This window comes from Leopardus geoffroyi, chromosome A2 (assembly GCF_018350155.1).
Source record: "Leopardus geoffroyi isolate Oge1 chromosome A2, O.geoffroyi_Oge1_pat1.0, whole genome shotgun sequence".
In the NCBI taxonomy this organism is placed as follows: Eukaryota; Metazoa; Chordata; class Mammalia; order Carnivora; family Felidae; genus Leopardus; species Leopardus geoffroyi.
In genome coordinates, this window is record NC_059331.1 from 18,785,500 (window position 1) to 18,812,092 (window position 26,593).

At 49.0% G+C, this 26,593-nt stretch overlaps 4 protein-coding genes and 1 pseudogene across 13 annotated transcripts in view; 2 read left to right on the forward strand and 3 right to left on the reverse strand.

Annotated features, from left to right (window-relative positions):
• Positions 1–4,337, forward strand: part of RNF123 (ring finger protein 123) — a 31,922-nt gene extending 27,585 nt beyond the window's left edge. For 8 of the 9 annotated variants that reach the window (XM_045496857.1, XM_045496854.1, XM_045496859.1 and 5 more), the window contains 4 exons: positions 3,314–3,456; positions 3,606–3,700; positions 3,836–3,921; positions 3,998–4,337. In XM_045496857.1, coding sequence (XP_045352813.1) covers positions 3,314–3,456; positions 3,606–3,700; positions 3,836–3,921; positions 3,998–4,118 — 445 coding nt within the window. In that variant the 3' untranslated portion in view covers positions 4,119–4,337. Of the gene's footprint in view, positions 1–3,313; positions 3,457–3,568; positions 3,701–3,835; positions 3,922–3,997 lie in introns of those variants that run through there. The other variant, XM_045496861.1, reaches the window with a different exon arrangement.
• Positions 70–2,893, reverse strand: AMIGO3 (adhesion molecule with Ig like domain 3). The gene has a single exon (XM_045496873.1). The coding sequence runs from the start codon at positions 2,590–2,592 to the stop codon at positions 1,069–1,071; it is 1,524 nt and encodes a 507-aa protein (XP_045352829.1). The 5' UTR covers positions 2,593–2,893; the 3' UTR covers positions 70–1,068.
• GMPPB (GDP-mannose pyrophosphorylase B) lies at positions 4,307–6,814 on the reverse strand. Of its 2 annotated transcripts, none has more exons than XM_045496876.1 (10): positions 6,705–6,814; positions 6,410–6,543; positions 6,215–6,295; positions 6,075–6,123; positions 5,797–5,939; positions 5,423–5,581; positions 5,258–5,336; positions 5,056–5,183; positions 4,768–4,950; positions 4,307–4,685 (listed from the first exon to the last, which is right to left on the reverse strand). In XM_045496876.1, exons 2-10 carry the CDS (start codon positions 6,536–6,538, stop codon positions 4,554–4,556), a joined length of 1,083 nt encoding a protein of 360 aa, XP_045352832.1. In that variant the 5' UTR covers positions 6,539–6,543; positions 6,705–6,814; the 3' UTR covers positions 4,307–4,553. The 2 variants fall into 2 exon arrangements, with proteins under 2 accessions (XP_045352832.1, XP_045352831.1); XM_045496875.1 differs by having other exon boundaries at positions 6,660–6,789.
• Positions 6,815–7,134: 320 nt separating this feature from the next.
• Positions 7,135–26,593, reverse strand: part of IP6K1 (inositol hexakisphosphate kinase 1) — a 60,780-nt gene continuing 41,321 nt past the window's right edge. The window contains exons 3-6 of the mRNA XM_045496874.1: positions 19,039–19,249; positions 14,096–14,277; positions 10,967–11,142; positions 7,135–10,611 (exon numbers count right to left, since the gene is read on the reverse strand). Of these exons, the coding sequence (XP_045352830.1) occupies positions 10,078–10,611; positions 10,967–11,142; positions 14,096–14,277; positions 19,039–19,249 (1,103 nt within the window). The 3' untranslated portion in view covers positions 7,135–10,077. The remainder of the gene's footprint in view (positions 10,612–10,966; positions 11,143–14,095; positions 14,278–19,038; positions 19,250–26,593) is intronic.
• Positions 19,300–25,528, forward strand: LOC123607524 (annotated as a pseudogene).

A 26,593-nucleotide genomic window follows, 5' to 3' on the forward strand; every position in this document is an offset into this window, starting at 1 on the left:
GTGCTCTCCTGCAGCATCCAGCACAGCACTGCTGGGAAGGGGGGCTGAGCGCACACACTGCTACTTGTGTTCACGAAGGCTCCGGTGATGAGCGTGTACCACCTTTATTAAGGAACTCCATGAACAACTGGATCCAGGACTTGTAGGAGCCCCCAGCTCAGCACCCACGCAGGAGGGGTTCCCAGGCCCCCCGCCCCCTTCCCTGCCTCCCTGTGGTGGGTGGTAAGAGCAAATGAGACCAGGGCACTGCCTCAGCCATTAGACCAAGATCAGTGCCAGACCTTAAGAGGCTTCTACCCTCGAGGGACAGCAAGTTCCGGCTAGGCCCTCCCATCTTGGCCATGCTCGGGCTTTTTACTGCTAAAAAGCTGGGGGCACAGGCCATGTTGCCCCTTACTGCTGTCTTGTGAGCCCACGGGAGAGGCTGTGCTCTCAGAGTGGTCTGTGGCTGCCCCTGACCAGAGGGAGCAGGGCCACTCTGGCTGATGCTCGGGCCAGGCCCCCTGGGGGTCTCTTGAGGAGCCCCACCTGCTTCCTTCCTGCCCAGCAGACTGCATGGAGTTGTGGAGCTTGAAGTAGGTTGGATGTTGGTGCATGTTTCCTCCTTCCACCCTGGGTGGGGGCCTAGGTCTTCCTTTGGAGCCCTTCTCCTCTTCCCCTGTGGGCCCACTCTCTTCCTGTCCCCTTGGGAAGGGGAAGATGGTTATGCTTCAGTACTTCACCATGGCTTGGTAGCTGCCTCGGCCTCTGAGGTGGTGTACCTAGGGCTCTCAGGCAAGGGCTCTTCCAGATGGCCCCAGTTCCAGTCCTCGTGGGACGTGTGGGCACCAGTAGGTCCTGCTAGGGTCTAGGGCCTTTGGGCCCTGTGTTAGAGCAGAGCAGGAGAGAGGGTGGGGAGCCCAGCCCCTCCATTAGTGAGTGGGGCTGCTGTGGTTGAGGTCAAGGCCGTGCAGGAGGCTGGAGGACCAAACCCAGCGCTCCCACCAGCATCTGGCAGTTGTCAGGGTGGCAGCAGGGAGCAGGGCGAGCAGCGGGTGGCAAGTGGCCTGGCTCTGGGCCCAGGGCAGCCTAGGTCATCACCAGACCCTCAGAGCCCGCGGAGCTAGCAGACTCAGAGCCAGCCTTGAGCCGCAGGCCCACAGGATTGTAGAGATCAAAGTCCTCGGCTACTGCCAGCTGCACACGCCCATTGAGGCCCCTCCTGCCCGGCTCCAGAAAGACCACATGCTTGTGGACACTGGCCTTGCGGCTGGGCACATCCGGTGGTGTGCTGAGCACTGAGGACTGTGCGCTCAGCTCCTGGAGGGGGCTGGGTGCCCGGGGCCAGCGGCGGCAGTGGCAGGTGCGACGGTAGCAGCGGCGGCAGCCTGGGCAGGGTGGCGCAAAAAGGTAGAGCAGCACGAGCACCAGGCCCACAGCGCAGCCCAGCAGGGTGGTGAAGCCTGTGTTGAAAGCCTCGGGCTCAGGGTGTGGGAAATGCACGCTCACGTTGTACTCGTGCGTCTGGTTGTGATGCAGGCGGGGCCCGGCTGCCAGGCACACAAAGACCCCCTCGTGCTGCGGCTGCACATTGCTGATGGCCAAGCTGCCATCAGCCAGCACTGCGATGCTGCCATCTCGGGATCCTGGTGCCACCAGCAGCTCGTGCTGTGGTGACACCCAGGCGATGCGCACAGCTGGGGCACTGGTGTTGCAGTGCAGCCTCAGGGACCGACCCATCTGCACGTGCAGCTGCACTTCGGGCTGCTCTAGGCCCTGAGCCAGGGCAGCTGAGCAATTCTCAAAGACACGGCTGTGCTCAAAGAAGCGCACACGGGATGTGGGTACCTTGAAGGCCAGGCACATGTACTCTCGGGCAAAGTCACTCACAGCGCTTAGGCCCCGCTGATGCCAGCGCTGCAGCAGGTGGTAGAGACGGCAGTCACAGGGTAATGGATTGTTGTGCAGGTAAAGGCCGTTCTTAAGAAAGGCTGGCAGTGCAGCCAGGTCAGGTACTGGGATGCGTCCCAGGCGGTTGGAGGAGAGATCCAGAGTACGTAGGTGGGTCGTGCCCAGACCGTGCAGGTGGTCAAAAGAGAAGGAGGAGAGTTCGTTGCAGCCCAGGTAGAGGCGGCTGAGTGCGCCCAGGCCATGGAAGGCGTGCTCATCCAAGTGCGCTAAGCGGTTATTGAACAGAAGCAGCCTCTCGAGCGCCCCCAACCCTTCGAGGTCGTGGCGGCCAAGCGCCCGCAGCGCGTTAGATGATAAATCGAGTAGCCGCAGGCCGCTGGCGTTGGTGAAGACTCCGTGACCTAGCACGTCCAGTTCGTTGTGGCCTAGGCGCAGGGCGCGCAGCCGGGAGAGTGGCGCCAGCCAGCCGGGGCGGAGGCGCTGGAGCGCGTTGTGGCTCAGGTCGAGGTCCGCAGCAGCGGCAGGCAACGCAGCCGGCACGTCCTGCAACCCCAGGCCCGCGCAGCTCAGCAGGTCAGCGGCGCACACACATCTGTAGGGGCAGTTATGGGGTGCAGAGGGCAAAAAGCCCTCTGAGCCCAGACTGCCCACCCCGACGCGCGGCATGCACAGCAGTGCGCCCAGCAGCACCAGCCAGGCCATGGTGGTGACTGCCGGGGGTGGAATGGGGCAGTTCTGTGTGGGGCGCGGCTCCAGGACTCACCCACTTCTGCTGGATGTGGGCTCCACCCCACACGCCAACCGCCCCTGCTTCCCGGGTCCAGGTCGGGACTTGGGGCCGAGCTCCACTCAGCACTCCCTCCTCCGGCTTCCCCAGCTCTCCGGGTGCTTCCCGGATCGGCTTCTAAATACTCTCCTGGAGGAGGGCGGGGCCTCGGCCTCCCATTGGCCCCAGGCCGGAGGGGGTGGGGCACCCCCCCCCACCACCACCACCTCGACCTAGGTCCATGTGTGGCCGCCAGAGGGGGTGCGAGTCTGTCTCTGATATCCCAGCCTGTTCTTAGCCTATGGCTTTCCCCGGTGCCTGTCTTCCCGGGAATAGTAGCAGGGAAACCTGGGAGGCACGCCTTTAAGCTGCTAGTGCTATTTATTTGTTTTCTTTGGAGTTAGTGTATATTAGGGGGTAGGTAGAGTTTCAGTATCTGCTAGTCACCCATTTAAACTGGTACAAGGGCTGTATGGGTTCTTACTGGGACCCAGGACTGGGCGGGGAGGGTAGGGGGTGTGGCAGTGTGAGCAGCCGGGAGATGAGGTGGGACAGAGGCAATTCAGGTGGGCTGAATTGTCCCCCCCACCCCTCCAATAGGTATCATTTTCAGATAGGCCCAACCTTCTGACTACCCTTGCACCCTCTCCCACCCAGGACAGAAAGAGCCACATCAGTGCTCCTGGCTGATCCCTGCTTCCAGCTCCGCTCTATATGCTATCTCCTGGGGCAGCCAGAGCCTCCTGCCCCTGGCACTGTCCTGCCTGCCCCTGACCGGAAGCGCTTCTCCCTACAGAGCTGTGAGTGGGCCAGGGGTGGGTCAGGGAAGAGGGATCCGGGACTGGCCTAGGTGAGGAGTCTCCAGAAGAGCAAATTCCCAAGTTGTGGTATTTAAGAGGCACTGGGTTCTAGGGCCACGTTGGGTCTGACAACTGCCACCAACCCCCAGACACAGATTACATCAGTGTTGAGGAGCTGGCCCAGGTGGAACAGATGCTGGCACACCTGACTTCTGCGTCGGCCCAGGCAGCAGCTGCCTCTCTGGTGAGTGGGAGCCACTGCACACACGTCCACACCACCCAAACACACGTTAGCACAGATGTGCATACCACACAGGTGTGGCATGTGTCCTTGTCTGGGTATCTGACCCCAGCCCACCCTGCACTCTGCTCCCTGCAGCCCACCAGCGAGGAGGATCTCTGCCCCATCTGCTATGCTCACCCCATTTCTGCCGTGTTCCAGCCCTGTGGCCACAAGTCCTGCAAGTAAGTGGGCCCCATTGGTGCAGGGGGCTGGGGAAGCAGCAGGGATACACAGACCCTCCTCCTCCTCCCGTTTTAGAGCCTGCATCAACCAGCATCTGATGAACAACAAGGATTGCTTCTTCTGCAAAGCCACCATCGTGTCTGTAGAGGACTGGGAGAAGGCAGCCAGTACCAGTACCACTTCCTCAGCAGCCTAGCCCACACAGCAGCAGCCTCCACCCTTGAACTCAGACCCAGGCTGGGCCCTATTTATGAGCTCCTCTTGCCCTATTCCCCATGTCCTCCCCCATCCCCGCCATGTCCAACCTCCTTGTCTGAGTGTAACCTCATTGGCGGGAACCCAGCCGTGTCCTAATTGTGCCTGAGCTTGACTTTCAGTCAGGGCCACAGTGAACATTAAATTATTATTCCATACAGCCCTGGCCCGGACCTTCTTGAGGGAGTAGGCTTTGTAGAGGATGCCCAGCAAGGATCCTGCCAGATTATGTCCACAAGAGAGGGCAGGTGTCCGACAGCTTCAGCCTTGTCTAGTCCTCTGAGATAACGGCGAGTCCAGGGCCTTTTGATGTGTCAAGCCAGAGCTCCCCATGCCAGTAGGGAAATGGAGATTCAGCCAGCCCCATGGTATCCCCTCACATGATGATACGTGGTTCCGGCACCGACTCGCCAATAGACTTGTGGGGCAGCACACTGGCCCCGTTGAGGTAGAGCTCGTCGTTAACTATGACGTCCTCACCCAGCACTGTCACGTTCTCCATGCGCACCTCGAGGGAGGGGGCAGGCCTGGTCAGCAAGGCAGGCACATTCCCTGCCCCTCTCCCCATCTGGCCCAGCCCACAGGCTTACCCACTGGCCCACGCGGCAGCGCCAGCCCACAATGCAGGACTCTAGCCAGGAGTGGGATCGGATGTGGGCGTCTCGCAGCACTGTGCATCGCCGGATGCACACACCATCCTCCACTACCACGCCAGGACCCAGACTCACGTTGGGGCCGATGCTGCAGTTCTGGCCAATGCGGGCACTTGGGTCCTAAGGACAATGAGGGAAATACAAGTGAACCACTTGTCTCCCGAGATGAAGTTGGGGGGGGGGGGGGAGGACGTGGGTTTACGATGGGCTGGGCAGGGGCCTTACCACCAGCACATTGCCCACAATGCCAGGGCCTGAGCACAGTTGCTCAGGCTGCTTCTGTCGCAGGGACTGTAGGAAGAGGCACATGCCAGTGAGAAAATCCTTGGGCTGCCCTATGTCCATCCAGAAGCCTGTTGGGAGGAAATGCATCAGGGGGCTCAGCCCAGCCACACCCCACCCCCAGCCTGTGGCCTCCCTGCCTCACCCTGCAGCTCCATGGCATATAGCTGCCCCTCCGTGGCCATGACAGGAAAGATCTCCTTCTCAATGGATGTAGGTTGCAGCTGTGGGAGTGGGCAACTCGTGAGCAGGGTCAGGGGGGTAGGGGCCTGCCCTGCCCCAGCCCACCCAGCAGCTGGCTTCTACACACCTGGATGCGCCGCAGCACTGCAGGGTTCAGAATGTACATGCCTGCGTTGATCTTGTTGGACACAAACACCTGCGGCTTCTCCACGAACCGGTGAATGCGGCCTGTGTCAGCCTCACATACCACCACACCATACTTAGAGGGTTCCTCCACTTTGGTCACCTGAGTACAGGGGGACCTCAGGCCCAATCCAGTGTGCCTGAGCCTTGATATGCTATGCATACTGTCCTAAATCTCCGGGGCTGCGCCCCAAATGCTTAAAGACACATACTGCACAGCCCTGCACCCACAACACAAGCAGATAGTTAAGGGCCGCAGACTGGAAGAGGCTGGGCATCGGGGCAGGAGTGTCAGAGAAGAAAGACCTGATCCCTTACCAGGATGGAGCCCTCCTGGCCATGGTGCCGGTGGAACTGCACCATGGCTTGGAAGGGGAAATCGCAGATCACATCACTGTTGAGAACGAAGAAAGGATCTGCAGTCTCAGAGAGCAAGTCACGGGCCAGTGCCAAGGGCCCAGCTAGGAGAGAGGTGCAGATCACCATCTTTCTAGGGGTTTGAACCTTTGGAACCAGGCTCAGCATACCCCATCCACGCTGAGTCTCACCCCTTCTCAGACCCTAAACCCCAAAGGAACCTTCCTGTCTTTACTGACCTGTGCCTAAAGGCTCTTCTTCGTGAGACATGGAGATTCGGATTCCCAGCTGAAAGGGATAAGCCGCCTGTCAGGTTCCTCCCAACAGGATGGGTGGTTGCGCGGGGAGCAAAGAAAAAGGTCAAGAGTCCGAGCCTCACCCTCTGCTCCTGCGCCTTCATTTCCTTCTCCAGCACCTGAGACATGTAGCTCACCGCCAGAATCACGTGGTCTACGCCTGCCTGTTGGACAAAACAGCGCCGGCCGACAGAAGGTCTCAGCCAGAAGGCACAGGCATTCACGACCTAGTCCCTCGTCCTGCCAGGTCCCACCACGACACCGACCCCGGGTCTTACCGCGGCCAGCGCCTCCACTTGGTGCAGCAAGATGGGCTTATTGCAGAAATCCACCAGTGGTTTCGGGATGCTCAGCGTCAGCGGCCGCAGACGCGTCCCATAGCCGCCCACCAAGATCAGTGCCTTCATCGCGCCTGCGGGCGGCCGGAGAGTGAGTCCCAGACTCCGAAGCGTCCGCGGCCCGGCCCGCCCGGCCGAGCCCTGCCGCGAACTCCCGCCGCGGCCCGAGCCCTTCACCTGCCAGACTGACCCACTCTGGCTCTGCCTTGGCCGCCCAGTCCGCCCTGACGCCTACCCGGGACCGCACACAGGAAGAAGCGACGCCAGACGGAGAGCTGCTGGCCCGGAACTCAGGCCGGACCTAGGCGGGGGGTGACGTTGGCCCGAGCCGGCCAATCGGCTGCCGTATACGTGGCACGGACGCCGACGTCGGAGCGCCGGGGCGCGGCGTTCTGGCAGACGTAGCCAATGAGAGCCCGAGCACGCCGAGCTGCCATGGGGACCGGGACGGGGTCTGCGGGTCAGCTGCCCATTGGCGGATCCAAAGGCGGAACTGGCGCCAAGGGCGAGGCTCTCTCGCCGACGGGTGCCGGGGTCTGCTGCCGCGCGGTCGTTTCCGGCCCCGCCCCGGCGCAGCGGCTCGTGGGACTCGGCGGAGGGACACGGGGCAACGGGGTTGGACCTGCCTCCCGGGAGCCGCGGGACTGCAAAGATGCGGACACAGCTCAGTTTCTAGCGGCTTTATTTTGACATACACGACCTTAGACACAAGCGGGGCGGGCAGCTATAGGTGTACAGAAAGGGGCCGCCGGGCCCAAGGCCCGAGCACCCCTCCCCCGCACGCAAGGTTCCCAAGGAGACGCAGTGGCCCAGCCGTGGGCGGAGCCGAGAGTGGAAGAGGGTGCAGACCTGGGGCAGCTTGGGCAGGTTTAGGCAGCTTCCAGGAAAGTGGAGCAAAGAACGATTCCTAGAGACGAGGCCTTACGGTGCCCCGAGAAGCAAAGGAACCACGTCCTTACCAGGGTGCTCCAATTTTTCTCATTAAAACATTTTTTTAAATCAGCACAAACAAAACCAAATTGAACAGCTTTAAAGTTCCAAGCAATCTGCATCTAGGGGGCGTGCACGTGGCCAGATGTGCGCGAGTGAGCAGCGGCTACTGAATTAGCCCAGGGCTTTGGCCCCTGGGGAAACCCCCCCACACCCACTGCACAGGCCCCAATGTGAGGGGAGGGAGAGGTGGGGTCTCCTGCAAGTTGCTACACTGGTCCCCTTCCTCGTTAAGCACCACCGGTCCCACCCCACCCCCCCTAGCCCAGGGGGCTGGTGTTGACTTGGCCCAAGTAAGCACTATAGAGGGGGGTCACTTGAGCGCCCCAATCCATGATCCCGCGTTGTACTTTGGTCCCAAGTTGGGGTTTGGGAAGGCAGGGCCTGGCAGGGACAGGGCTCTCTGGCAAGGACCAGGGAGAGAGTAGAGGCAGAGAGAGAGAGCATGTGTGCACACACAAGCTCAACACCCACCAGGTAACAGAGCTGGGTCCCCCCAGTGTCAAAAGTGCCGAAAAGAGGGGTCCTGCCCTAATGGAGAAGCAGCAAATCCCAGACCCTTCTGCTCTTTTTAGTGCCAGGAAAACACTGAAGATAAGTGGGTATAGCTCTCTCACTACGAAGAGAATGGGGCAGCATCTGCTCCCCCAAATACAGGAACTGAGGCGGCACAGCACATCCCCAGGCTGGAGAGTTTCAACTGAAGGGAGTCCCAAGCAGCCCCTGACTCTGTCTTGGCCTTTGCCCTGCCAGGAAACGACGGTCTGCACTAATGAAGAGCTACTACCCCTATGGCTGAAGCCACAGAATGGTACAAGAAAGATGGTCATTATTGACCAGAAACAGGCAAGCTGTCCCTCCCAGCCCCAAGGAATGGGAACCTGCCCACCACTGGCACCAGGATCAGAGGGCAGAGAGAGATGGGATCCATCAAGGAGCCCATTTAAAATGTGTGAGGCTGCATCTCTAAGGACTAGGAAAGTAGTCCACCAGTTATCAAGGCTTCTCATATACAGACTGGCAGGCTTACCTTTAATGCCCAAACAAGGGCCATGCCAAAAGTGACAATGACAGCGGCCCTAGGCCCAGAGGTGAGGGCACTAACCATGGCAATGGCTGAGTGCCGTGTCACCTCCTGGCCACATGTTAGAGGTGGCAGGTCTCTGTGCCATTAAGGGCTGGCGGCAAAAATTACTGAAACCACAAGAAGGGTTGCCCCTTGGGCCTTCACTGTACCACACTGTTGAGCAGGGCCACACTCCAGGCCTACAGACAAGGTGCTGGGCCAGCAGGGAAATACCTCATACAATTCATCTGCTACCAGTTCTTTGTAAAAAGGTAGCACCTGCTGACAACAGGCACAAGGGCCAAAGCTCACCGCAGAAATGGAAAAGACTATTTTGCTGAGGAAAGCATGATGGAAATCAATATTTACTAATAAACAAGGCTACAGCCCAGGGGAAAGATCCCAAGTAACAAGGGCTGGCAGATGGAGAAATGGACAGACTGATGGATCCCAGGAATGATAAGACAAAACTCATTAGCAGAATCTGGGCACCTGCACCCAGGGCCCAAACAATGTCCCTATGAGAAGACAAGCTTAAAAAAAGCTCTCCCTCCCACGACTGGAGCTCCTTACAATGGGCTGCTGCCTTGAGCTTAGCCTGGGGAAAGGTGACACCCTGAGCGGACCACAGCCCTTGAGCCCTGGGACGGGCAGCCCATCCAGAGGCAGCACAGCTGCCCAAGCTAGAGGAAGAGGACTCCCACCCATAGCCCAAGAACTGCAAATACTGTCTGGGCCAGAGCCACCAGAGGCCCTGGAGCCTGCTGGGACATTAACTCTCCTTGGCAAATACAGCAGGGACCCCTTCAGTGGGGCAGGAAGGGGTAGCCTCTTCAGGCAAGGGACCTTGGTGAGAAAGGCTGGCTGGGGTGTGCAGGCAGGAGGAGGAGCAGGCTCAAGTGCCAAAGAGTGCCTGGGAATCCCATGGCCTACTCTCTGTCAAAAGCTGGCTTCAGCACAGCTTCATGAATCTAGCCTCACGCCAAGGTCAGAACTGAGAAGGACGGGTCCAGCTATGTGCAATTGGCCCTGTGGTATCCTGGGGGCATCTGTTAAAACACTGGCTGATGCCCACACCACCAGACTAGAAAGTCCCCAAGAGCTGGGCACCCAATCCTCTACTTCTGAGGAACAAAGGATGAGTGAGCACAGAGGGACCCTGCACCAGCCCAGTGCTTCACCCTAAAACCTGCAGGGCCCTATAGCCACAGACCCCAAAGACCTAGGCCAGAGAAACCAACGTCCAAGAGCACCCTGTCCCTGCTGCCAAGCCCATCCACCAAGGGCACCTCTTCCTTCCTAAGTCAGCCTGGACACAGCAGTCAGAACTGTAGAGCTAAAGAAGCCTGGCTGTGAGGATGTGTGTTGTGCCCTCCTTCACTTTATATATATGGATTCCAGGCTACAGCTAAAAACATTTCTTTTAGTTTACACCAAAGAGAAATATAACCCTTTAAAAGCAAGTCTGTGTGTCCTCACGGCGAGTTCAGTCAGAGCAATGGTCCCTGCCTGCGGGTGGAGAGGAAGGGGTTCTGGGGGCCCAGGGCGGGGCCTACTGGTTCTCGTCCCGCATCTGTTCCATGATGCTGATGAGGTTCTCCAGGCCGAACACATAGCCTCGGTCTGGCCCATCATGCACGGTGGGGTCATCCCGGAAGCCCTTGAACGTGCTATGTGCAAAGTCGATCATGCGGACATCCACCTTGGGTGGAGAGGAGGGGCCGGCCTCAGGGCTGGTGCTACTGGGGCTGGTGCTAGGGCCACAGGGTGGCGCCACCTCAGGGAGCCCAGTATCCAGGTGCTTGAGACGCATCTCGGCCCGGCGGTCCAGGAAGGACTCTGCCCGGCACTCCCTGCCATCGTAGATGACAAGCAGGGAGCTGGAATAGAAGCGGTAGGATGCCTGCCGCTCCAACACAGCTTTCAGGCCCCGCAGTTTGCTCAGGATGGGCTCAAAAAGGTCACGCCTCAGGTCCAGGCCATTGTGCAGGTACTGATAGAGGGCGTTGCGGAAGCCTTCAATGGAGAGCCCACGGCCATAGTACTTGTTCCTGCAGAGGTAGTGTCCTGTGTCCAGCTGGTATACCTGAAAGCCCAGGAGACAGAGGGGGTGAGCACCAGAAAGGTCTGATGACCTTATAGTGCCCTGGGCAGGCACTGTCAAAAGTACTTCTGACCAGCCTTAATCGTCCCAATGTCAAGGCAACAGGCTCTCACAGTGGCTCTGTGTCTGGAGCCCAAAGGTCATCAGGTAAGGCCGAGAGGGCTCAGGGAACATACCTATAAGGATGCACTCAGCATCCCGTGGGGCACTCACCCTCTCGGAGGAGATTCTGGACCACTGTGGGCCCGGAGGACACCTGGCATGGATAGCAGGCAGGCACATGTGCAACCCCAAACACGTGGGCGGCAGCAGCTAGGCTCTCACCAGGGCAACTCACCTGCATGCCACAGACCCTGACACCCAGTGTAGCTGACGTACTCTGCTCGCACTTCCTCATCTGCCGGGCCGCCTTCTCAGCTGATGCATCATCACCATGCTGCCGGGTGCCCATCTTCAGGTCCAGAACACAAGGGTACTTGAAGTGGTGCACCACGTTCTCAAGCAAGAGGAACTCTGGACCACGTCAAGGAGAGTAACAGCCACACTCACCATCAGCCCCAACCATGAAACCACAACCAAGTTTTTCTATAAAAGGGGGCATTCTCTTTAAATGTAATCTGTATTCACCTCACAAATTCTCAATTTGTGACCTATCAAATTATTGATAGGCACCACAGGCCTATCAATTATTTTCAAAAATGTTTCTACTGTGGCAAAATACACATAACAAAATTTACCATTTTAACTATTTTTTAAAAGTGTTTATTTAGTTTTGAGAGAGAGAGAGCACACACGTGCAGTAGCTGGGGAGAGGCAGAGAGAGATGGGGACAGAGGACCTGAAGCAGGCTCTGCACTGATTGCAGACAGCCCGACTCAGGGCTCGAACTCACAGACTGTGTGATCAAGACCTGAGCCGGAGTTGAACGCCTAACCGACTAAGCCGCCCAGGCACTGCCCGCCCCCCCACCCCCACGCCATTTTAACTACTTTTAACTGCACAGTTCAGTGGCATTAAGTACATTCACATTACTGTGCAACCACCATCACCCTTCATCTCTGGAACTTTTTTATGTTCCCAAACAGAAACCAGAAATTGTACCCACTACACACACTCCTATTCCTCTTCACATCCCCATGTCTGGGAACTGCCATTCCAGTTTCTGTCTCTATGAGTATGCCTACTCTAGATACTTCGTATTTGTCTTTTTGTGTCTGGCTGTTTCAGAGCAAAATGTTTTCAAGTTTTAACTATGCTGTAGCATGTGACAAAATTTCATTCCTTTTTTATGGCTGAATAATTTTCCACGGTATGGATCTATGACAATCTGCTGATACCATCACATTTATTTTATTCTACTTTACTCTGTCTGGTAGGCATACACAAACTAAGAAGGTCTGCCAGATTTACATGCATCCCTGGCACCGTAAGTAAACCCCAGGCCTAAAAGAAATAGGGAAGACATCTTCACAGCACTATCACAAACACGAGAAATCAGGTTTACCACTTCCAAACAGGAATCTTAGGAAAAGATGGATTTAAATTTCTACCCTGTCAGGGCACTTGGGTAGCTCAGTTAAGCGTCCGGCTTCGGCTCAGGTCACAATCTCACAGTTCTTGCGTTCAAGCCCCACATTAGGCTGTGCACTGACAGTGCGGAGCCTGCTTGGGATTCTCTCCCTCTCCCTCTGCACCCTCCCACACTCTTCTATCTCAAAATAAAAAAAAATAAATAAAAAACTTTAAGTAAGTAAATAAATAATACATTTCTATCCTGCCATTTACTGACTAAACTTCAAACCAGTGGACTATATACTTCAGCTTGTCCCTTAGTACTTTTAGGACCTTCTGCTCAAAATGCCTCTATGGTCCTGGCCAGCTGGTATTTATACCCATGTCCTCATTTAAATATGTGGTCTGCAACCACCCTGGATAAAGGTACACAGGCTAGTCACAAGGCTGCCAAAAGTCATCAGGGCCCAAGCCTGGACCTCAGTTCCATACTGGAGGACCATGAAGCAACCACAGTCTTGGATGATAACATACTTGGCATTGCTCGATAATGCACATATTAACATCTCCTAATTCTTTAAAGAAGATCTACTAGAAAACCATTAAATTTGGCTATTAATTTCATCATCTGCAATAACTTATAAACAAATGACAATAAAACTTAAAAAGGGCTGCAGAAATATCTCACAGTGCCCGAGAGCATGGGCTCTTGAATCTTGCTTTGGCCTCTCATGGGCCTGGGCACAACACTTAACCCCCTTGGGCTTCCATCTCCTTATCTTTATTTATTAAAAAAAAAATTTTAATGTTTATTTTTGAGAGAGAGAGACACAGAGTGTGAGCAGGGGAGGGGCAGAGAGAGAGGGAAACACAGAATTCGAAGCAGGCTCCAGGCTCTGAACCGTCAGCACAGATGCGGGGCTCGAACTCACAAACCGTGAGGTCATGACCTGAGCCGAAGTCGGATGCTCAACCGACCGAGCCACCCAGGCGCCCAGCCATCTCATCTTTACACTGGCATCGTAACATTTTCTCCTTCAAAAGACTGTTATGAAAACTGAGTAACCAGGCCTCAACACATTCCCCTCAGTTTCTCAGTAAGTATTAGTCATTTACTGCCTACTGCTTCAGATAGTAACTGACCAGCAGAATTCCCATTTTATAATATTTCTTTGCGTTTACCATCTTAAAGACTATTATACGCTGTTCAGGTATGGTGTTTCTCTTTGGACAAAAAAAAAGTACCACTTTGTAATTATTATCTTTTGGGAGTGGAGAAATGTATGTGTGCATATGCACGTGTGCACACAAACGCGGATCCCTGATTCTAGACCTGCACTGACAAATCTGGTAGCCACTAGCCACATCTGGCAATTTGAATTTAAGTAAGTATAAAATTCTGTAACTCAGGCACAGCAGCCACATTTTGGTTACTCAGTATGGCCGGTGGCTGCCATACTAAACACAGATACAGATACTTCCATGGTCTCAGAAAGTTCTACCACACAGCACTCTTCTAGACTGCCAAGTTGAAGCTTCAGGCTTACCAGCCCCAAAAGGCAGAAAAAAACATGTCAATAAAACAAAGAATGACAGGGGTGCCTGGGTGGCTCAGTCAGTTGGGCATCCAACTCTTGGTTTTGGCTCAGGCCGTGATCTCACGGTCTGTGAATTCAAGCCCCAAGTCCAGCTCTCACTGGCAGTGCAGAGCCTGCTTGGGACTCTCTCTCCATCTCTGCCCCTCCCCAACGTGTGCTTGCTCTCTCTCTCAGAATAAATAAACTTAAAAAAAAAAAAAAGAAGAAGAACGACAAAGAGCCTATGAAAAAGGGAGATGAGAACAAGTGGGACTCCTGAACAGAGAGGGCCCTGGCCATGGTACTAGAAGGTATCCTGACACAGGAGCTACCCACGGTCGCAGCAAGGAACACCGCTGAAGTAGTAACAAGGATACTGTACAGCTTTCGGTCCTTGGACTCCGAGCGCATGCGGCTCAGCTGCTGCTTGTGACAGCGCAGACTCCAGGGGTTATGGCTGATCTTCTCAGAACTCAGACCGCTGTTGCCATCCAGCATCTGGAAAGGGACGTCTGAGTGGCTGTGGAGCTCCACCTTCGGACTCTTTGCCTCCTGGGAGCTAAGAAGGAAGAACATAACACATTGCTGAAGGGGCTCAGACGAGTCACCCTCTGGCGTCTCAGTGCAAAGGGTGAAGGAGACCTGGATCAGACCTAATCTGCTACCCTGGTGGCACCAGACCCTGGTGACGGGTGACACAGGGACCCCAGATGCAAGAGTGCATAAAAGTGAGCAATAAGTAGTGTTTATACTTGTGTCTCTGAAAACTGTCTGAAAAATAACTCTTTGTACCAAATTACGTGATGAAGATACCACTCCGCATCCATTAGGAAGGCTATCACAAAAATAAACCAGAACAAGTGTTGTAGAGGATGTGGAGAAACTGGAACCCTCAAATATTGCTGGAGAGCATGTAAAATGGTATAACCGCTATGAAAAAGTCTGGCGGTTCCTCAAAAAGTTAAACGTACAATTATCATATATGACCCAGCAATTGCACTCTTTGGTATATACCTGAAAGAACTGAAAACAGAACTCAAATAGAAACTACACAAATATTTGCAGCATCATTACAATAAATAAGAGGTGAAGCAACCTAAGTGTCCATCAGTGGATAAATGGATAAACAAAACATGGTGTGCCCATACAATGGAGTGTCATTCAGCAATAAAAGGAATGGAATTCTGACGCATGCTATAACCTGGATGAACCCTGAAACATCCTGCTAAAGTGAAATAAGCCATACACAAAAGGAGAAATGCTGTATGATTCCACTCATCTGAGGGAACTGCACATTCACAGAAACAGAAAATAGAAAGGCAGTTGCCAGGGGCTGGGGGGAATGGGAATGGAGAGTTATTTAACAGGTGTGGAGCTTCTGGCAGAGATAAAAAGGAGTTCTGAGAACGGACAGTAGTGATCACTGCACAACAGTGTGAATGTACTTAATACTACTGAACTATACACTGAAAAAAAGGTGAAAATGATACGTTGTTAGATGTACTTTACAATTTAAAAAAATACAAAAATTGACAAACGTGCAGTCACACACTTAACAAATATAGGGTGGAGCACGGGACACCACTGTCAAGAACACGAGTAACTATCATATTTCTGTCCACATCTACAACCAAATTTTTAATAAGATCTAAAGAAAGCATATGCTGACATTATATGCTTATGAATGTCTGTCTGCTTGTGTATCAACCTGGAAGAAAGAGGAAAACATCAAAGAAAAAAAGGCAGGATAGGCCCCAAAGAAACTTTCTCAGTGGACAAAGTTTGTGCCTGTGGAAGTCATGAAGCCATTTCAGAAAGGGGATTTTATTTCTAAAATAAGTCAAACCACAAAGGGGTTTTATTGAGAAGGTGACTCCAACTGAAAATATTAGGACTTTACTACAACTTCCTTTTTCCCACCAACACAAAAATCTTTGAAGTAACTTGCAATGTTCCTTCACCATGCCAAGCCAAGCCAAGCACTGGAGAAGCCATGTGCGCTGCAAACAGCAGAGCAAGCCTGCAGCTCCGAGCAGAGGCAGAGCACTGCAGCAATATCAAATGCCACCGTCCTCCCCAGAACTTCTGGCCTCTCCTTTAACTGTAAATGGAGTAAGTCATGCAGAGTTGAGCTAGCCACTAGGGCTGGTGTGTACCAGAAATTGCTGACATTCCCCTGCAGGGTGATTGGACAGACTAGGTGAAATGGCTGAGAGACACGGGCAGAGATCCCTTTCCCCTTTAACTGAAAGTAGAGGAGCCACCAATGCCTCTCAGCGTCATAAAACTCTCATTTTCTTCTGGTGAGGGCATGGCTAAGGCCATTCATGGATGCTTTCTTTGTGATGCTCTTTAAGAAACAGTAAGGCTTACTCATCTGCCAAGTAAACCCAAATAAGTCCTCTGTGCCCGCACGGGGCACCCATTCCTCCTGGCATTACCCTTGGTATTGTAGCTCTGGCCCTGGTGAAGAATAAGCTGCATTCCTAGAAGGGACTTGTGCCTCTGAGAATGGGCCAGAGGTCTGGTCACTGCACACAGAGTTGTCACTTTCAGAGCAGAGCCTTGAACCTGGACATGGGTAGACTTTGATGTTATTCTATGTTCACTGGCTTTTCACCAGATGACTCGAGAAGCAATTTCTGTACCTTTGGCGGACCAAAGAAAGCCCACTCTAAAGAGCTATTGAGAGAAAGGCTTCAATGCCAGCTATGGGCTTGAGGACTTGGGGAAGATTCCTTGTCACATGAATGACTAAGCTTAGGTCCCACAATCATCAGTGAAGAGGAAGCCCCTTGGGGAATGAACAAGAAGCCCTGAAGAAGTGCTTCTGCAGACCAGAGTCTATTTTACACACACACACACACACACACGAATATTACTCTATCAAAAAGAATGAAATCCTGCCATTTGCGATGACATGGATAGAGCTAGAATGTATTATACTAAGTAAAATAAGTCAATCAGAGAAAGACAAATACAATATGATTTCACTCACATGTGGAATTTAAGAAACAAAACAGATGAACGTATGGGAAGAGGGGGGAGACAAGAGAGGGAAACTAACCACAAGAGAGACTTGATGATAGAGAACAAACTGAAGGTTGATGGGCGGGGGCGGGGGCATGGGCTAGATGAGTGAGGGCATCTGTTATGATGAGCACTGGGTGTTGTAAGTGATGAACACTGAAGTCTACTCCTGAAACCAATACTGCACTGTATGTTAAATAACTAAAATCTAAATTAAAAAAAAAAAAAAAAAAAAAAAAGCTTAACTCCTGGAGACCCTGCTTACTCAGAGTGAAGGCCTCTCCTCTCCAGAAATGCAGATCTGGCCCAGAGAGGAAACATCACACACTCAGCCAGAGTCTCGTGGGGTTCTGTGCTCCTCGATGTGAGTGTGTCCTCTTCCATCAATGGGAGTAAGGAGAGCCGGAACACTCTGGGCTCTTACTGCTTCAGGAACTAGGGTGCACAGCACGTGTTGCTCAACTGACCTGATGTCAGAGATAAACTAATATGCTGCCACACGCATATAAGAAAAGTCCCAAATCTAACTTCTAAGTTGAGGCACAGATCTTATTCACTGAAACTTATTTTTAAGTGAAGTTAAATATACTTTAAAAAAAGGGTTTTTTTTCAAGTAATCTCTATACCTAGTAACATGGGGCTCGAACTCACAATCCAGAGATCAAGAGTCGCATGCTCCACCCACTCAGCCAGACAGGTGCCCCCAAATTAAATATAAAGTAATTTAGTCATAGAATTTTGATTTTACCTTGTTTCAGGAAGCTCACATTATTTTTAGCTTACGTTAGTTTTATTAAATTTTTTTTTTTTTTTTTTTACAACTCAGTGGTTTCTTTAGTATATTTATAAGGTTATAAAACTTCACCACTATCTAATTTTTAGGACACTTTCATTACCCCCAAAACAAACACTATCACCATTAGCAGTCACTTCCTATCCTCCTCTCCCCCTCAGCCCCTGGTATACCTTAACTTGCCTTCCTGTCTCATGCACTTGCCTATTCTGAACATTTTCTATATATGGAATCACATGTGTTTTTCTGTGACTGACTTCTTTCACTCGGCACTTTAGTTTTTTGTTTTTTGTTTTTTGTTTTTTTTTTAAGTTTATTTATTTATTTATTTATTTTTTAATTTTTTTTTTTTCCAACGTTTATTTATTTTTGGGACAGAGAGAGACAGCATGAACGGGGGAGGGGCAGAGAGAGAGGGAGACACAGAATCTGAAGCAGGCTCCAGGTTCTGAGCCATCAGCCCAGAGCCCGACGCGGGGCTCGAACTCACGGACCGCGAGATCATGACCTGAGCTGAAGTCGGACGCTTAACCGACTGAGTCACCCAGGCGCCCCAGCACTTTAGTTTTTAAAGTTCATCCCTGTCGTGGCTCATATGTGCATTCCATTCCTTTTTATCACTGGATAATATTCTATTATATGGCTACACCACATTTATTTATCCATTCATTAGCTGATGGACACAGTTGTTTTCATTTTTTGGCTGTTAGGAATAATTCAACTATAAACATCTGTTTACAAGTTTTGTGTCTGAATGTGTTTTTCCAATTCTCTTGGTAAATACTCCTATTCCTAGGAGTAGCATTGATAGGGTTAGCTTTCTGAAGAATAATTATTTTTCCAGAGTGGCTGCACTATTTTACATTCCCATCAGCAATTTAAGAGGGTTCCAATTTCTCTAAATCTTCATCAACACTTTTATTGTCTGTCCTTTTGATGACAGCTACCCTATGAGAGTTCACATTTCTTGCATAAAATATCAAGAGAGACAATGCTTTATACACTATTTTCCTAATCTACAAGAAAAATAATTTCCAATGCAATAAACTAAATTTTAGTTGCAGGGAAAGGGTTAACAGCTGACCTCATAGAGGTCAAAGAACCTTGTACAGAACCCTTAAAGAACACTGGTCTGGATGGCCTCTCACTGCGCTTGGGCAGTCCTACAGGTCTGAAAGCAGGTGCAACCTCACCGTGGACCAAGGCATTTCGACCTTATGTGTGAGACACAACAAAGCTGGAGAGCACAGAGCATGGGGAGTCCTTGCTTCTGAAGGGCTGAGATCTTCACCATCACTCTCTCTTGACCAGCTACATCCATACACAGACAGCATCACTGGGGTGATGTGACACACTCAGGTGGTAGCCAAAGAATACCAGCCATCTTTCCCCAAGCTTGGGCCCTACTTCCCCATGTGTCAGGACTCTAGAGAGGTCTTGAGTCTTTGTAATGCCAGGACCAGTCATGCACCTTCACCCTGCTCACCACCCCCTTACCTCTCAGAGGTTTCAAGGGACAGGCTGGCTTTCTCTTCCTTGTGGTCACTGCCACTGCCTGACCGGTGCAGGCTCCGGCGGGAGTGTTTGCGCCGAGGTTGCTCCCGCTCTGGTGTGTCATCCTGCTCCACAGTCTCACTTTCCACATAAGGGTAGGCCACCAAGTTGATGTAACCATCACTGTCTCCCTCAAAACAGACAGACACCACGCCTGTTGAAAAAAAGGCAGCCAGTCAACAAATGTCTACACAGGCTGGGTCTATGCAGCACAGACTGCTGGCACTTGCCGTCTCACAGCACATCACCTGCCATGAACCAACTGAAGATCAATGTAGGAACAATGACCAACAGACCTCTTTCCAGAAGACAGCTGACCACTCACCCCAACTCTAAGTCTGCTACTTAACCTCTGATCGGGGGTTAATCTCTGTTTATTTCCCACTCTCCTCTGCAGCCCTCTGATTTTCAACAACTGACTCCTGTACCATTCAAAAGAACTGTGTTCACTGGAGACACCCACACCTAACATGATTTAACCCTCTACTTATACAACTGCTCTGTGATACTGCCATTCCCTGTGTCATTTTCTTGCTCTGTTTCTCTCTGCCTGGCAGAGTCACCTAGAGACAAGACTTCTTCCAGCAAAACAGTCCCAAAAAGAAGTCTTCTGCCCACACTAAGCATCAGGCGATTCTAACCTCACCAGACAGAACTTCTGTCTCACCAAACCACCAGCATTTCTAAGTTGACACCTTTCTACTCTCCATGCTGTACTCAGGCAAAACAGCTTACCATGTCCATTTTTTACCCAACAGGTTATCCGTTATTTCTTCTGAATCGTTAACAAAGGATTTAAAACACAATACCTAGAAACCTAACCCAAGGAGATTAAAACAAAAAACAAAAAACAAAAAAAAAAAAACAAAGTCCAGGCTGCCCTTTGTCTAACTTCCACATCTAACCTTCTGTCACTACATGTCTCCTTTACACTCCCGGTGTACAAAATTGGCCCCATAATATGAACAAAAATGAGAAGCATTTATGAATAAGTCAATGTCAGACTAAGAATATCCTTCTCTTTGGTCCATTTCATCCTCATTCCCTAGGCCCTTTTAGAAAAAATTCCTTAAACTTGAAATTCTTTTTTCATACTTCCCACTATACTGCTCAAATGCATGCCACACTTCCATGGGCCTCGCATCTGTACCCTGGCTTGCTTTCATAGATGGCTACCTCTCCTGCAGGTTTTCACCTTTGTAACTTCTTGTCTTCACTAGAACCTCAACTGTTCCAGCTTGAATGCTCTCTGGTCTGCCAATCTTCTCTGTCTCCTGGGCTCCCCTTGTGCTCTGACCTAAAGTGTCCTCCAGGCCTGCCACACAGCTTTCACGCTGACTAGGGTGAGGGTTGAGGGTCATTCCTTCTATGGTCCTCTACTTCTCCCACTCTTGGTTTACTCCTTAGAGTGGAAGATGTCTTCAAAGTAGCTTTCTAAGAAAGGGCGTTCAGGAGGTCACTTTTGAGTCCTTTGCAGGATTTTATTCTGCTCTTACACCTGACTGACTGAAGGCAAAATTCTATGTTGTCTGCAAATAAAGAGTTTTACTTCTTCCTTTCCAATTGGAATGCCTTTTTATTATTTCTATCTTGCCTAACCACACTGGCCAGAACCTCCAGGAAAATGTCAACTAGAAGTGGAGAGCATGAACATCCTTGTCTTATTCCTGATCTTGTGGGGCAACTGTTTTGTCATTATGATGCTGGCTAGAGGTTTTTCATAGATGCCCTCAGGTTAAAGAACTGTCCTTCTATTCCCAGTTTGCTGCTGTTGTTGTTTTATCAAGAACAGATGTTGGATATTGTTGAATGCTTTTTCTGCATCTGCTAAGATATAGATGGTTTTTCTTTTTTTAGATTATTAATATGACGAATTCCATTTAACCTTTGAATGTTAAACCTACCCTGTATTACTCAGATAAACCTTACCTGGTTATGATGCAGTGTCCTTTTAATACACTGTTCTAGTCAATCGACTAAAATTGTATTCAAATTTTTTACATCTAGGTTGGTGAGGGGCATTTATTTTCTCATAGTGGTCTTGCTGAATGAGTTGGGACATACTCTCTAATTTTTTTGGAAGAGTTTCTGTAGAACTACTATTTCTTAAATGTTTGGTAGAATTCACCGTGAAGCTGTGTGGGCCTGGAGTTTTCTCTGCTAGAATGTGTTGAACTCCAATTTCAATTTATTTGATAGGACTATTCAGAGTCCCCATTTCTTCATGAAAATTTTCATAGCTTGTATCTTTCAAGAAATGGTCTCTTTCATCTAAGTTGTAGAATTTATTGGGATAAAGTTTCTCAAAACATTCTTTTATCTTTAAATATCGGTAGATCCTAGTGAAGACACATATATCATTTCTGATATTGGACATTTATGTCATCTCCTTTTCCTGACCAGTCTGGCTAGAGATGTTGTTCTCAAAGAATCAGCCTTTTGTCTTTGGTTTTCATTTATTTTCTTAATTTGGTCTTTGGTTTTCATTTATTTTTTTAATTTTTGCTCATTTTCATACTGAACTATCTTTTCCATACTGATTCACATTAATTTAGATATAGATCTATATTCTGGAAACTAATCCTTGGTCAATTATATATGTGGTAAATATCTTTACTCATTTTCTCTAAAGGTGAATTTTAATAAACATAAGTTTTAAATTTTATATAGTCAAATATATCATTTGATCTTTTACGATTAGCTCTTTTCTGTCTTGAAGACTCATCTAAAGCTATACTGGAAACCTTTCATTCTCTTCAGGTACATACTTTTGAGTACCCTGACAGATCACTGGCAGACACAGAGCATCATACCTGATACGGGGAGATATGGCTATGCTGTGGATAGGGCAGGAAGAAGTTCTACAAATAGTAGATGAAACTTGCCAATTAAACGAATCCTGCAATCTACTACTAGTTTAAGAAGAAAATATTTTTGATCCTGACATTATTTTTTACATCAGTACTTACACCTAGGTAGAATGCAGATGGGCAAATGAAAAATCAATGGTCTGATATAAGCCCCAGTTTTCTTGGCAATTGTAAGACTAATTTCAATAGACACTAAAGATTACATTTGGTGGAGGTTTTGGTATTTTTAAAAAATATATTTTTAGAAATTATAGTAAAAAAAATACGTAACATAAATTTATCATTGTAACCATTTTTTCCTAAATGTTTTATTTTTGAGAGAGAGACAGAACATGAGTGGGGGAAGGGGAGAGAGCGAGGGGAAACAGAATCTGAAGCAGGAGCCAGGCTCTGAGCTGCCAGCACAGAGCCCAACGCAGGGCTCGAACCCACAAACCATGAGATCATGACCTAAGCAGAAGTCGGATGCTTATCTGACTGAGCCACCCAGGTACCCCTCATTTTAACCATTTTTAAACATACAATTCACTGGCATTAAGTGCATTCACAATGTTGTCTACCATTATCATTATCTAAATCCCACTCTTTCTCATCACTTCAAACAATTCTATACCCATTAAATAATAACTCCCCCTCTCCTCCTCACCCAAACCCAGGTAACCTCTAATCCACTTTGTCTCGTTACACACTTGCCTATTGTAGATATTCTAATATAGGTGGAATCATGTAATTTCTGTCCTTTTGTGTCTGGCTTATTTCACTTAGCATAATGTTTCCAAGATTCATCCATGTTGTAGCATGTATCAGAACTTCATTTCTTTCTAAATCTGAATACTATTCCATTGTGAATATATATCCCAATTTGTTTATTGATACACTTACTGCGACACATGGGTTGTGAATATCGTGAATAATACTTCTGTGAATATTAGCTTTATGAGCATCAGTTTGAGTCCCTGATTTTAGTTCTTTTGGGTACACACCCAGGAGTGGAACTGCTGATCATATGGTAATTCTGTTTAACTTTTTGAGGAACTACCAAACTGTTTTCTGTAGTGGTTGCACCATTTGACATTCTTACCGGCAGTGTTCTATTTCTCCACATTCTTGCCAACTCTTACTTTCCTTTTTCTTGTTTTTAATTATTATAGCCATCCTAGTGTGCACGAATGGTATCTGATTTGTGGTTCTGATTTGCATTTTTAAAAATTTTATTTATTTTGAGAGAGCGCACGCAAGTGGGGAAGGGGCAGAGAGGGAGAGAGAGCGAACCCCAAGCAGGCTCTTCACCACCAGTGCAGAGCCTGATGCAGAGCTCAAACTCACTAACTCACAAAGTCACTAATCATGACCTGAGCTGAAGTCAGATGCTTAATTGACTGAGCCACCTGGGTGCCACCAATTTGCATTATCTTAATGACTAATGACATTGATGTGTTGTTGGTCATTTGTGTATCTTTTTCTGGAGAAATGTGTATCCAAGTCCATTGTGCAATTTTGAATCCAATGGTTTGCTATTGTTTTTTTTTAAGTTTATTTATTTTGAAAGTGAGTGCATGAGAGCCAGCAGGGGAGGGGGAGGAGGAAGAGAGAGAGAGAGATAGAGAAAGGGAAAGAGAAAGACAGAGAGAGAGAGAGAGAGAGAGAGAGAGAGAGAGAGAATCTCAAGCAGGCTCTACATTGTCAGTGCAGAACGTGACACGGGGCTGGAACCCACAAACTATGAGATTATGACCTGAGCCAAAAACAAGAGTTGGACACTTAACCGACTGAGCCACCTTAGAACCCTGCTACTGTTTTCAAAACAGAACCAGAAGAATATTACATTTGAAGGAATATTCTAGGACTACAAAACAAGAGAGAAGCCAGAATCAAACACATTGCTGTCTCTAAGTGGCTAAGAACAGTTGCAAATGCTTTATATGCAGCTTCAGCCACCAACTCATCCACACTCAACACATCCATGGCCAAACCTTCTGCTATAAATATGCCAAAATGAGATAGAGAACTATAAGCCCTGTTAGCTCAGAGTCCTTCTGATGCTAAGGAAAAAAAAAAAAAAAAAAATCTTAAAAGGGAGTCAAATCCTGGCTCCAGAGAAATGTTTTCTAAATCACAACCGACAGAACTGGGACAAGTTCAAACCTCCAGGTGGCTCCCAGGAAAGGACTGTCAGTAGTGGTTCAGTTTTTCCCCTTTTCTCAGACTGGGGAACAGAAGTCTTTAAAAGCCATAGCAAATCATTAGTATCTATTTTCTTTTCTCGGGCTGCATATTCAGATATTATTGGTTCAATTAATATATATCAAAACCCAACAGTACAGGGTTTGTTTTTTTTTTTTTGAAATACATTTAATATTATAGAAAGTTACCAAAAATATAGAATTCCCATATACTCAGCTTCCTCTAATGCTCCCGTGAGGCCAGTGTATCAGGTAAAGCCCTATCACAAAGTGACACATCTCTCCTTCTCTGGTTGCAGGCCATGTGCAGGAAGACTCTCTGACCCAACTCTTCAAGCTCTTGAATCCCATCAAGGTATTTTAAAATGTCTGTCTGAACTGAAAAGCTATGGTTAATGGTCACACCAAGATGACTGACATGTCAGATGTGGACTTGGATGTAACCAACACAATCCAAGCTGATGAGCCAACTGCTTTACTAACCAATGCATTGGGCTTAAATCCCATGCTTGGAAAGGATTATGGAGCACTGAAAGACAAGGGCACTGAAAGATCATGATTAACACAAACCCCACCTCCCCCCACCCCCCTTGTGCTGTACTGCAGGGTCCTGTTCACTGTTCTCACACATGCAGCAGTCAACAGCGAGCCCAATGTCTTATCGAGTGCTTTGGCAAGTACACCAAAAAAAACCAGCCCCTCATGAATATCACCTGGGGTTTATTCTAATTGGGAAGAATGTGCTGAAGATTAAAATGCAGTTCAGTATCCAAACGATGTGTCCCATCAAAGGAGAAAGAAACATTGCACATTTTTTCTTTTGTTTGGCCAGAAGCATAATGCTATAAATTTAACCCTTGTAAAAACCTGGGTAGATAATAGCTATTTTTCAGCTAAAAGAAGGAAACAGTAAAGAAGAAGCCACTATATGGGGGTACCTGGGTGGCTCAGTCGGTCAAAATCCAACTTTTGATTTTGGCCCAGGTCATGATCTCACAGTGGTGAGATCAAGCCTCATGTCAGGCTCTGTGCTGAGCATAGAGCCTGCTTGAGACTCTCTCTCCCTCTCTCTCTGCTCCTCCCCTGCTCACATGTGCACACCCTCTTTCTCAAAAATAAATAAATAAATGAACATTTTTTAGAAAGAAGAAGCCGCCACTATGTTCCACTCCATGAAGGCTACTCTTGGGAAGAGCCCCTGGCTTGCTGGGAATGAACTCGCTTCAGCAGATGTTGTACTGTGGTCTGTGTTCCAGCAGATGGAAGGCTGCAATATGATGGTGCCAGCCAACATGCAGAGATGGATAAGGGCCTGTGAAAACCTGGCCCCTTTTAACACTGCCCCCAAGCTCCTTAAGTGAATTTCAGTAATTGATTTTAGATTTTTTTTTTTTAATTTTTTTTTTCCAACGTTTTTTTTTTTATTTATTTTTGGGACAGAGAGAGACAGAGCATGAACGGGGGAGGGGCAGAGAGAGAGGGAGACACAGAATCGGAAACAGGCTCCAGGCTCCGAGCCATCAGCCCAGAGCCCGACGCGGGGCTCAAACTCACGGACCGCGAGATCGTGACCTGGCTGAAGTCGGACGCTTAACCGACTGCGCCACCCAGGCGCCCCTGATTTTAGATTTTAAGAACAGTGCTGTTTCATGCATATTGTTGATAAACTGACTTATTCTAAAATCATCAATACTGTCTTCATTTAAGCCAGTTGTTGAACATCAATAAGAGCATATTAAAAAAAACTGTTAAAAATGAAATCAATTTATAATTACCAAAACCAAGAAATGAACACTGACATAATAATATTAAGTAATCTGTATACTTTATTTGAATGTTGGCAGTTTTCCCACTTATATTCTTTTTCTGGTTCAGGATTTCACTTCACATTGCATTTAGTCCTCCTCAGTCTCCTCCAATCTGATATAGTTTCTGTCTTTCTCTTTCATGACTTTGATACTTTTGAAGAATACTAACAGTTATTTTGTAGCATGTCCCTAAATTTGGATTTGCATTATATTTTCTCATGATTAGATTGATATCACTCATTTTAGGCAACAGAAATGATCTTGTGTCCTCCTCAGTTCTTATGTCAGAAGATACAGGTCTTGTTACTGGTGATTTAACTTTGATCACTTGGTTAAGGTGAAGTCTGCCAGGTTTCTCCTTTGTAAAGTTATTATTTTTCCTATTGTAATTAATGAATATCCTATAGGGAGATACTTTGAGACTTTCTAAATATTCTGTTTCTTATAGTATGTTAGCCCACTCATTTTAGAATCAATCATGGTTCCTGCCGGGGACAATTATTACTGTGTTGTGTGTCTAATGGTGACTTCTGTTTCCATCATTCCTTCTATATCTTTTAATTAAAAGGAATTACAATTCTATAAGGAAGAAATGTCCCTTCTCACCCATTTATCTATCAGTATGGAGTTAGGGATA

Coding starts and splice junctions, on each gene's coding strand:
- AMIGO3 (XM_045496873.1), bottom strand. CDS start 2,592: ATGGCCTGGCTGGTGCTGCTGGGCGCACTGCTGTGCATGCCGCGCGTC.
- GMPPB (XM_045496876.1), bottom strand. CDS start 6,538: ATGAAGGCACTGATCTTGGTGGGCGGCTATGGGACGCGTCTGCGGCCG. Junction 6,124..6,214: donor TGAAGGCGCAGGAGCAGAGG/GTGAGGCTCGGA, acceptor TATCCCTTTCAG/CTGGGAATCCGAATCTCCAT. Junction 5,582..5,796: donor GCCAGGAGGGCTCCATCCTG/GTAAGGGATCAG, acceptor CCCTGTACTCAG/GTGACCAAAGTGGAGGAACC.